Here is a 12,521-nt window from a genome sequence, read left to right on the forward strand (position 1 = left end):
ATTTTTTTATTTTCGAAACAAAATATTTTTAGAACTCGCTCTGGCCATTTTTATTTCTTATGGAGTTTAACATGTAAAATGTTTCCAATTTTTATTTCTTCAATTTTGGACAGGAAATTAAAAGTCAGTTTATTTGATATTTGATATACTTGTTCACTTATCAATGAATATTGCATCGATCGAATTTTTATATCTCAGAAATATTATGCAAAAGTTTTAGGCATATAAAAAATGGCATAAAATGGCAAATTTGGATGATCATTGTGACCCTCGTATATAATTGTGTAACTTGACATTTTGAAGAGACATTCTTTAGACTATTGAGAATAGATTTATAAAAAAAATGATTAAAAGTATAATTCACATTAAGTGAAGACTAAGAAAAGCTTATGACAATTGACGAATTTAAGTTGAACATCGGCTGAAGGGACTGCAGGGGCACGGCTGCAAAAAAGTTAACCCTCGGTCGATCCGCTCATTGTACACCGTATTTGCTGCGATCCTAAGCTGCGGTCACTGACAAAGAGTTGAATGGCAGAGTGATAATAAGTTAAAAAATCTATAGTTGCTCTCTGGGTTAAACCTGTAGCTGGTGTAAGGACTTCTTTACTTCAAATTAGGAAACTTTGAAGCCTCAGAGCGAGTTTTAAAAATATATTGTTTTGAAAATAAAAAATAGGCATACATTTATTTGCCTTCGAGAACGATTTAGCCAACAAGCCCGTTAAAATTTCTCATTTTCTCATTTTCAATTTCATTTCTCATTTTTAATTTCTCTCTTCTATCAACGCGTCTCACACTTTAGGTGACATCCGATTATTCCTTTGATGAATCGGAGGGCTCCCTTGCGTGTCGATCACATGTTCGACAAATTTTGCGGCGGGTAACTTATCGGGTTTTGGCTTTATTATACCCGTCAAAAAGTGGTCTAACCTAACTTTTTCCGCCTCATCCAGCAATGCGATGCCTTTGCAAGTGTCAATGTCGTTCTCATCTGTGGGCACAAACGCAAATTTTATTATTGGTTCGTCAGCAAACCAAAACTGCTTATCACGCAAATTGAGAACAAAACTGAACGCCTCGCAAATAACAGACTCAATAGTGCCATTAGCCATCATCACCATGCCTGCCTTTGAATGATCAATCTTATAACCACCCGCCCCGAGTATCTGTAACCCTACTGATCCCAGATACATTCTTGATGAACCCGTGTCTACTAACGAATGGATTTTAGTACCCCCTATTTCTATACTGACATAGGGTCTCGAATTGGTAATAATCACTGACAGACGATCAGGTCTAGTTTCACCGGAACTTCTACTTACAATTTTCGAGATAATTCGAATTGAGTTCTAGAAGGTAACTTCTGAGTAAATTCAGGTTTGGGTTCAGAACATGATTTTTGAGTCAATTCAAGTTGAATAGTTGAATTTGAAGGAGTTGAGTTAGGTATATCACTTATAGCAGAAATGAGGGTCTGCATTGGGATGCAAGGAATGGCGTCGACCCTGAGACGGCTCTCTCTCTCAATTGTTTCCCTGACAATGAGCTGAATCACAATTTCGCTTGATCTGGCCATGTTTGCCGCAATTATGGCAAAACTTGGCCCAGTTTGATTGGCAATTTCTCCACCCGTGGTCGGAGCCACCACAATTATAGCAGGGTGGTTTAGCCTTTGGTTGGATTCCCCGCCCTGGAGTTGGGCTCCCTCTATTGCGATAAGGTTAGTTGAGGACTGTGCCGTACAGTTGAGGGAAAAAGTTTAGTATTTTTGGCATAAGCCAATTCAGGGGAGAATGAATCTTCCGGGCTAGGTGGTGAACGCTCTACTTTATCTAAATTCGCCGTGCATTTCATTTCTACTGCCAGCAGCGTTAACTGATTATAATCAGAAAACTCAACACGTCGAATAGACCTTAGAAGATTCGGTCTTAGATTACGATGGGCTCGGTCCATTTATTCTTTCATGGTAACCGGCCGTTGAAATTTTAGGAATATACCCTGCAAACATCTTAGAAAATCAGCGGTCCTTTCGTCGCGACCCTGATAACGAGTGGCGACTTGTTCTGCAAGACGCCACTGATAATTGATGTCTCCGTACATCATAATTCCTCATACGTAAGGCCTGAGACTGAGCGCCTCTCCTCCACTCTTGTTGAATAGTTTTCTGCACCCGTCTCATTATCGCCACTGAAAGTGACTCCCCAATTCTTGACAATAATGTCCACGGTCCTATATTGGGCCCTGGATTGGCAGTATTGACGAATACGGTGGTAGGTTAAACGGAGGCAACTCAAAGGTGGACTGCTGAAATGGGGTGTTAATTTGCTGTGGTTCAGCTGCGCGAGGCCCTGACGCCACAGGGTGTGCCTCTAGTCCGGAGGCTGCCCCCGCATCACTGAAGGTTATGCTGTCGACCGAGGAACTATCGTTTAGGCCTAAGCCTGATTGAACGAATTGCTGAAAAGGCTGAGTTCGGATTGGTTCCCATTCTAAAGATGGCGCGAATGGACTGCCCTCCCATTCCTTATTTGTATTGCTAGGGGCGTGACGCATGCCAGAATGCGATTTCGGAACAGTACTGGCTACTGAAGACAAATGTGGGTTGTCATAGTGCACCCAAGAAGAAGTGGCGAACCGTGGTACGCCAATGAAGTGGTGTTGAATATATTCGGGGTCCTGGACTCCACTATAGCCCAACGGACTCGATGCCATATGAGACGTTGATGTCATTACCGCCCGTGTATAATAGAACACGGAGGACGTATTAGTATAATCTCCGAGCGGCACCCAAACATTTCTCGTCAGGGTCCGCCTGACTACCAATGTGCGACCGGACTTTCCCAGTATGTAGTAAAACTCGCCCCACTATTTCCTGAATTGCCATCTGTAGCTCGATCGAGCGATGCCCTTCGCCCCACCTCAATCCCAACTCGTGATCAGTCGTATGGGGCACTTCTGAGACCGAAATTGTCCTTCTGCACCTTATTCAGCTGTACCCCATACTTTTAATATTTAATTCAATGATGGCTGGCTATTCAAAAAGGATAAACAATCAATTTTCAACTGACCAATGACCGCCATTATTCAACCAAAGGATGTCGGAAATAAGTGGTCTTGAGGTTGCGTCAGTGTTCAAACCATTCAATTCCAGTTTAATTTGTTTATTGATCTTTGAAACTTCAAAAAGGATAAACAAACAAGCTGCCCATTTTGTCTCTCAATTAAAACTAATGGTGGCGTTAAAGGCCTGGAGGAACTTTGTTCCCAACACACCACTGTCACTCAAATTTTCCACTACCAGAAACTGCAATTCCGCTGTCTGATTAGCATAGGTGACTGACAAACTACAAGCCCCCAAAACTGGAACCTGGTTCGTTGTTAGGCCTAAAACATGCGTTATTTCCGATTGTTCCACTTGAACCGGATAATTGGCATTTTGCAAAACCTGTTGACCAATTAAATTTCTTTGACCACTGGTATCAATAACCGCGTGAACAATTGTTCCAAAAAGTTGAACTGGAAATAGCATTCTCAACAATTAATCTATGTCCATTTTTAAATTAAATTATTTTCACTCAATGGTTTCATGGAGCTGTCAAATAATCTTGCCTTTTGGTATTTAAGTCCAAACTACAAACTTTCCTGTTTAGAATTAAGTAAAAATAAAGTTTAATTGCTTCAACACTCCATTTTAATCTAGTTGTTTTTCACTATTAATTAATTTCATTAGTTGTTAATGAGTTGTTTTTACAACACAATTTTTCAAATTCAATTTACAAACTTTATTTTGTTTGTCAACTCCATTTTAATTTTATTTTTCATCAAATAATTGAATTTATTTTTCAAAAGTAATTGAGGTTAAATTTTCACTCAACTTCAGATTTTATTTGAAGTTACCTTTTATTTTAATTATTAGAAGTTAATTGGCTCGAGTTTGTCAGTACCGCCCTCGTTAATCCAATTTAGATTATCGTGTGATGATTCATTCTGTTTTATCAAACTTCACCTCAAATCTCAAAACAACTTTCTAAATATAATTGGAACTTTATTTGTTCCGATTAATTCACTAAAGAAAATTTCACTTTTCTGCATTTTCCATTTTGAGTTTTTAAGAAAATTACGGAGTTAGTCTAATTATTTATTTCGTGATTGGAACTTTAATAAGTTTCAATTTTATTTTCCTCCCTATATTTTCTAAGCTTAAAGGTTAATTTTAATTTTATTTCTTGTTCGCTCACATTCAATATCATTTTATCATTTGTAATTCTCAATTAATTTAATTTTAAGTAGGTTTGTCACCACTCGGAACTGTTACTCAACTAGATATTCGAGGGATGACTCACCACCTATTGTTCTGACGACAACAACTTTCTCTGCTAATTGGAACTTCCATCGTTCCAATTACTTTATTTTATTATTTTTTCCATTTGAATTTAAAGTTGATTTTTTTCAAGATTAGAATTTATAAAATTCTAAATAATTCCAATCTTGAATTTTCCAACTAACCTCCCTTTCTCGTCACTCATACCCATAGGGTGGGAGCGTCATTTATAACTGGTTTTTGTCCAATTAGTTCTTTATATCGATTTTACGAATTGAGTTGGACTCGCAGATGAGCCCAACAATTTTCCTGAAGGGCGCCAGATAATTTTTTCCAAAACTACCAAAATTGGCAATGACTTGACATTTTAACTTACTGCTCGGACCGCTCTGATAGTGGTGTGAGTAAGGAGTGATGCATGAAAGAGGGGTTAGGTTACACAATCACTGAAGCACTTCATTTTGATATAATTAAATGTTCAAGTTTAGTGAATTTCGGACTCAAACTTCAGAGTGGGGAACCCGTGTTCCCAAAATTAGCACGAGATTGTTTGGCTCACTCGAGGCCAGTTTATTTAATTTTCCATTAGGATTCGCGTGAATTGCAACGACGTATTATTAATAGGGAGTGGAAGGCCCCATTAGTTAGATTGGAACTATAAGTATCCAATTAAACCCCGATCACGAAACACTGAATTTAATTTACAATAAAACAAGCCATGACCATGTCCGAGGTCAGCAACTAACAAATTTCAACGGCGTGTGTCTACTACTTCCACACACGACGTTAAAGGTAGAAATGAAGTAACTGAGCTTTAGTACACAAAAAGACAAATGAATTAGTATCTACCTTGCAACTTCCGACCTCTTCTCATATTTCCTCTCATTTTTGTTTATTTGTTTGTGTTCCGGATATTTCATGTCGGTTTTTCTATTTTTGTATGTATGAGTGTTTATGTTTCGCGTGAGTATTCTCTTCCTCTTTCATCTACAAGGTATAGTTCTTATCTTGTCAACGCTGATATACCTTTTCGCCGTTTAGAAACATTGAGTTGGTCAGAATCAGTCTGTAAATTGTTACGAAGCGTGCGAGTCTGAATGTTTACTCGTCTTACTTTTATATAATTGTTTTGTTTAATGTAGCCTTTTACTAGAAGGCAGGAACTTTGACACTCTTTTTGTTATTAAGTTATACCTCATTTTTTGGTGATAAATAATGAAGAGACTCAGTGACTTTTTTTTACCATTACTCAAAGAACACATTACCAAGAACACGTCAAGCGTTTTCGACAACAGGTGCCTCATCACACTTGCTCGTACGATGTGTATCCCTACGCCGGTGCGTGCCCAATGCTTTGTATCGATCGGCATACTATCACTGCTCACGATTTGAAAACTTCTGAACAGTTGATACTTTACAGCGCTGTGTTAGGTAACATTGGAAATCATCCTTTTTTTTAAACTGTATAGTGTTCCGTTGTCATACTGAGAGGATTGTATTTTTCTTGTTTTTTTTTTTTTTAAACTTTACTTTCAACATGTTTCGATATTAATCGAATTTTGACTATTTATGTTTGTGGTGTAACTTTTAAAGTGAATTGACTTTACTTGTACTTGACTTTAAACGTGTTTTTTTTAAATTTTAATCGAATTTTGATTATTTATTTGTGAACGTAATTTTTTAAAGTGATTTGTCCTTAATCGATTATATTTTAAACTTTTGAACAGTTAATCCTTTACAGTGCTGTGTTTCCTTAAGCATCTATTGTGATTGGCTAAACTGTGTAGTGTTCCACAGTCATACGGACAGGATTGTACTTTATATTTTGACTTTACTCTACAAAAATGTGTGTCAAGGATTGTATTGCTCAGCAGTATGTACTCTACGAGTTTATCTGCAATGCAGTTACCAATTTTACAAAGACCGGCAAGGCGAATGTTTCCAAGAAGGTCCTCAACACACACTTGGAAAACCTGGAAAAGAAGTGGTCTAAGTTTAATGCAAATCACGATCAGCTTCTCATCGTGCGTGAGGATAACTTAACGGATCCATACTTTGCGCAAGAATTGTTTAATAAAGGAGAGGGAAAATATATTGTTGACGCTGAGTCATTTCTTGATCGGTTCTCCAATCTTCACGGTTCCAGAACCTTCTCTCATCGACCTTAAGGAAAATCGATTACAACGCTGGCAGCTTACCAGACAGATGTATGAAGATTTCTGGACCAGATGGTCCTCTGAATATCTACAAAGACTTCAAACTCATCTAAAGTGGCAGAAGCCTGTGCCTTCGATCAAGATCTACGATCTCGTGCTTATTTTGCACAAAAACCTTCCTCCTACGAAGTAGGCTATAGGTCATGTCATTGCTACTCATCCGGGTGCTGAAGGTCATGTCAGGTCCGTTACTATACGTACTGCTACTGGGACTCTCGATAGACCCATTGTGAAATTGTGTGTTTTACCAGTTTACCCTTCGAAGGTGGAACCTAACTCGTGAGTTCGTTTTTGTGACTATAGTAAGTTATAATTTTTCGTGTTTTTTAATCATCGAAAGGGGGTGGGATGTTCCGGATATTCCATGTCGGTTTTTCTATTTTTATATTGTATGAGTGTTTATGTTTCGCGTGAGTATTCTCCTTCGTCTACAAGGTACCATTCTTATCTTGTCAACGCTGATATACCTTTTCGCCATTTAGAAATATTGAGGTGGTCAGGGTCGGTCTGTAAATTGTTACGCAGCGCGCGAGTCTGAATGTTTACTCGTCTTACTTTTATATAATTGTTTTGCTTAATGTAGTCCTTTACTAAAAGGCAGGAACTTTGGAAAGATGACATTTTTTTAATAAAAATATAACATACATGATGTGTAAATGTATAAATATGTAAATTATGAATTTTAAGGAAAATAAATTATAGTCCCATATCAAATATTTGTGGGTGATTCTGAACCAATCTATTTATATAAATGTACAAGATTTTAAAACAAACTGATTTTCTTGATATGGGATGGTAATGTAAATACTAAAAATAAATACTAAAATGTACTAAATGTACTTGAGAGGTTATTCACCAGCTTCCCTACTGTTATATGTTGAATATATTGCTCCCTACCTCTCTCGACACAGAGAATTCGAACATTTTTGGTGTGTCAGCAATTTCGATGTTTGTATATTCATTAATAAAAAGTGAACTTACTACATCTTGCGGCATTCATACATATATAGAGACCGGACTGCAAATTGTATTAAATTGTTTCCCATTTTGGTTACGTTTTTACAGATTGGAACAAAATTATAAACAAAATGGTTTTAATGTCATATTTGTTCCGTTTACCGTTTGATATTCACAAACGACGCACATTGATTTAATTGAAATACTGTCTACTATTACGGACAATTAAAAAATCTCGTCACCATTTTCGTATTTTGGATAAAGTAACTTGCCATACTTGAGAAACTACAATAATTCTAATATCATACAGATTAGCCAATAATCAATAACTATATATTCTTCGCCATTCCTTTAAAGATACATTTGTCCATTCAGAGACGTCCAAAAAAATTTCAACGTGAATTTTAAAGTAAATTCCGATGTTAGTTAGAACTTTTCTTTCTATCAGGATTACTCAGAGGAGTTTAAATACTCGTGACAAAAATAAATATATAATAACTCAACGTATCTTATTAATGTAATGAGAAGCCATCGGTAATAATATCCAATAAAGTTTTTGGAAGTATTCCAATGGTTTATAATATGCTAGAATTTGCACATATGTACATTCCAAATAATCTACTCCAGAAAATAGGAGTGGTCGAATATCCGAATAAAGTCCGATTTTAACAATTCAACCTAGACTCAATCAATTAAACATTAAAAAATCTAGTGAAAAATTCCAATGTCTTTTTTCGTCCGACAAATTCGGCGTAGTAAGAGATGTATGTTATTTGGCACAACAAAGCTGGCTAAATAAGAAGAATAGTTTATTTCTCCCGTTTGATAATATAAAAGAAAATGGATTACAATAAACATATAATTGTAATTTTACGAGCGATAGTAGTAGGTAGAGTAGTGATTTTAAATATTTTGTGATGTTTGGTCATGTTTGGGGTCCAGTTGGTCCATTCTCAAAGTTTAATAATCACAATTGAGGTGATGGCTGCAATAAGATGTGAAGCGCTCGAAAACATATAGATAAATTGTCCACTTGGGAATAGAAAAAATGTCGAAACTTAAAACAAAATATACCTTCGTGTTCATCTTGACCCGGCCGACAAATTTTACCTGGTCAGCGTTTTCATTAGAAAATTACTACTCAAGATATACAATAAAAACTTACACAATTTTCCAGTCAAAAATCGATGTCTTATGAAATATAACTCACGGTTATTCGGCCGTTTGTTGATCAAACTACTTGACATTTTTATGGTGCATTCTCAATGAATAAGCGAAGACAAGAAACTCACCTTGTTTTAAAAATTAATTTGTTTATTGTTATTCAATTACAAATTAATTCCGAACGAAAACCACGTTTCGCCAATTTCGACCAGCCTACGGTCATAAAAAAAAACGTTAGTTGAAATAACTTATCGCGACAACTGTACACAGAGTAACTGTTTACGAATACAACTGTGCATGTCAATCGCCTCAGGCACAGCTGTGCACCGACCCATCTGTTCACTTCTAAATTTCGACGAACACAGATGGGTAACTCCCATATTATGTATGTGCACGTCGCCAATTTAACGTTCACATACGTGATACTCGCAACTATGTACGTCTCAATTAAGACGATTCCTTTTTTAACTTAGAAGTCTCGTGCACAGATGGGATACTCCCAACTTATACATCTCAATTTGAAAGAGGTACAACTGTGCATGTTTTTGGCCACTGGCACAACTGTGCAGATGGGCTGGTGCATAGTTTTACCTATGACCAACAACGTGCACAATTGTGCCTGTGGCCATCGACGTGCGCGGTTTCTCCGTGCACAGGTGTACCATCCTCTCGCGTGGAAGTTCTTTACTATGCTTTAAGAAAGTTTTCCAACAAATTTGAAACAAATTGGTCGAAAATTGTGGAAATGGCAGCGAGTGGAAATAAACACACTCTGCTATTCGTTTGATTGCAGGATGAGTCGGACGCAAAAGGCAAATACTACAATCACACGAAAAGCACAGAGTGTCGACTTTAACTCGCTTTTTTATGCATATTGTAAAAAAAATCTGGTAATACCACTTTCAGAGTCGGTCCCATTATTACCTACTCCTAAAGTAACGTTTTCACCAACAATAACGAATGTTCACTTTCAGCATAGAGTTTAACTTTTAGGTTATGTAAGTTTTCAGGCAGATTCTGTAAAATTATAAATGCATTATGAATTTGAGGTCCTGTTATTCTAACGAAAAATATTCGAGTTTTTATTCATCATGGTAACTTCAGCATTTACATGAGAAATGTGAATAATGGTAATTTGACTAGAAATGGTAAATTTCCCTTTCAAATAAGGAATACAGTAGAAAGCAGTTTTTTAAATAAAAAAATTCTAGTTTAATATTTTTTCTCAATTTTAAAAATAAATTTTTCCATAATTTATACCGTTCTGAAACATGCTCTTTTACACTTAATTTTACCATTTTCCCATTTTTCTCCGAAACTTTGAGACTTTGCGATTACTTGTACTTATACTGCGTTCAGAGCTGTGCAAGTACGTCGTGTTATCAATTATAAAATTCAAAGACGTGAGATTGAGTTTGAAAAAAGAATTTTTAACAGTTTCTGCACTTTTACCAGCGTCAACAAATTCAACACTCTGAAAATATACTAGATCCATTTATTACCTACTCTGAAAGTCACAGATTCACAAGGAGAAACTGTACTTCTACAACGCCTTGCTATATTTTCAGTCTAAAAGTAGTAAACTTATAAGATTGGTTGGAACTTCTAGCATGCAAGTGCTATTCATCCTATAATCAAAGTAGTAAAATTGCACCCATTTTTTTTCAACAACTCAATAGTTCAAAAACATTTTTTTTTTAAATTTAAAATTGAATTTTTTATTACTGCCCGAAGTTAAAAAAAAGTGCTCCTCGGGCGAAAAAAAAACATTTTCTCTAAATCTTCTCGGGCCCTAATAACATTTGCCAATAAAAGTTTCCAGACTTTAATTCAGCCCTTATTCACCCCAATTTTTTTTTTTTTAATAATATTTTTGAGGACGTTTTTTGTCTCCTGTCAAATTGTAAAAATATCCCTTATTGCCTTATGGCATGCTAATTTTTAACTGAGCAAACCTGTCGCTAATTCGTGTAGACCGCTCACAGTTTATGATAATAGGCCAAATACTATACATCTCAAAAGACCAATCATATTCTGATAAATAAACTAAACAGTTTCCTAAGCTTCGAAGAAACAAAATCACTTTGAGTGAGCATTTTTAAACTTATTTGCTTTTTGTTTTGAAGTTCGAATTTCAAAATGGCCGTGCTGACGCGTTGTTCAACGTGGAGGTTTCGTTTTAAGCTTATATTATGTCGATAATTTATTCATGTATACGCCTTGTGCTTAACTCCGTACCATATGGACATATGTTGCATTCGAATATGTAATAATAAGTGCGGGGCGTTCCACTTCATATGTACACACTGCCCAAAACATGCGCCTTTAAATTTTGTTCAATCTAGGCTAAATTGTAGTTCCATAGGACCCTATGTTAGGCGCCAAACTATGAACCACCGTACTGCATTGTTCGAGATATTTTCCGCTAAAATATTTAGTCACTTCAAAAACTCAAGGATTGTAAATTCAGGATCTAACTAGTTTCAATTAACATCACAGTTCTCGATTTGTTTTTTAAGATTATTTGGACAGATGGACTGTGCATCAATCGAATCAATAAATGAGTCATATGAATGATACATGAGCCATATGAATGATAAATAGGTACCGGAGTTGATAACATTTTATAGATTATTTTTCTAAGGCGTAAACTTATACATATGTTTTTGTTATATTTAGATATTTGACTCATCGCTAAAGAAGAAGAAAAAGAAAAAGAAGACCCCTTTTGCCATTGATGCAGCTTTGGCGGAAGGCGGAGATTCGGGAGACACTAATGAAGGTATGAGAGACAAGGAAAACCAGGAGCCAGAAGCTTTTAATGCTGACGACGATGAGACGTTAGATCTAGAATCATTTGGAAAGAAAAAGAAGAAAAAGAAAAAGAAGTTCAATCTTGATGAACTCGATGCAGCCTTGCCGGATTTGCAACAAGAGGTTAGTAGAATTTGTTTAGTTTTCAGATACATCTTTTGGATAACAGCAACAAAGTTATAATCGACAATCAATATTTTATCAATTAAAGGATGTATCAGAACCACAACTGGAGGATCCGACAGTGGATGATAATTTAGATTTGGATATGGATTTCTCCAAGACAAAGAAAAAGAAAAAGAAAAAAAAGGACCTTGAGGAATTAATCAACGAAGAAGAGAAGAAGGAAATTGACGATACTGATAATGGTAACAAATATATAGGGCATTATTGTTCAACTGCCCTAACTTTATATGTCATTTTTTTCAATTTTCTTTAAATTCTAGAAATATGTTCGTCTATCCAACAGTATCCGCCCCTAACTGCAAACTTGACCCCTTTACTATGAGAATTCTCAAGTAAGAAAATGGGCCAATCAATATTTATTAAGACACGTCGCCAGCTGCAAAGGGATTCAACGCTCTCGCAATCAGACGTTCCGCTCCATCATACCGCGAAACAGTTTCCAAGCATACCATTTTTGTTAATTATTCACGTTATTCAAAATTTTCTGACATCGAAAAACCCGTTTAGAATTTTTTACTTTTGAGTTCAAAGAAGTATAATCTTTTTTAAATTTGTTATAAAAAAAGAAAGTGGTTGCTTCAAATTTACCTTTAGTTTTCTTAAAACAAGTGATTTCTTACTATTATAATTTGTATTTCAATAATAATTTTTTAGTTGCTTATACAGATTGTAAAATGAATACATAAGTTAAGCATGACCTTGCGTACAAGCTGTATTTGTTTGAATAAATATACTGCTCCAAACTCTTGTTTTCAGTCAAGTATCGGGGGTTGCCTTCAAATGGCCTTGGACTGATTTCAGGGGGACAGAAAAATAAACAGTGAGGGCCGCCTGACTCATTTTCAATTGGAATATATATA

The 12,521-nt window shown here is 36.0% G+C and overlaps 1 protein-coding gene across 2 annotated transcripts in view; it reads left to right on the forward strand.

Moving 5' to 3' along the window:
• Positions 1-12,521, forward strand: part of LOC117167731 (eukaryotic translation initiation factor 2 subunit 2-like) — a 100,843-nt gene that overhangs the window by 38,620 nt on the left and 49,702 nt on the right. For both annotated transcript variants that reach the window (XM_033352879.1, XM_033352881.1), the window contains exons 2-3: positions 11,341-11,598; positions 11,687-11,843. In XM_033352879.1, the coding sequence (XP_033208770.1) occupies positions 11,341-11,598; positions 11,687-11,843 (415 nt within the window). The remainder of the gene's footprint in view (positions 1-11,340; positions 11,599-11,686; positions 11,844-12,521) is intronic.

Source organism: Belonocnema kinseyi, chromosome 2 (assembly GCF_010883055.1).
Source record: "Belonocnema kinseyi isolate 2016_QV_RU_SX_M_011 chromosome 2, B_treatae_v1, whole genome shotgun sequence".
NCBI lineage: Eukaryota > Metazoa > Arthropoda > Insecta > Hymenoptera > Cynipidae > Belonocnema > Belonocnema kinseyi.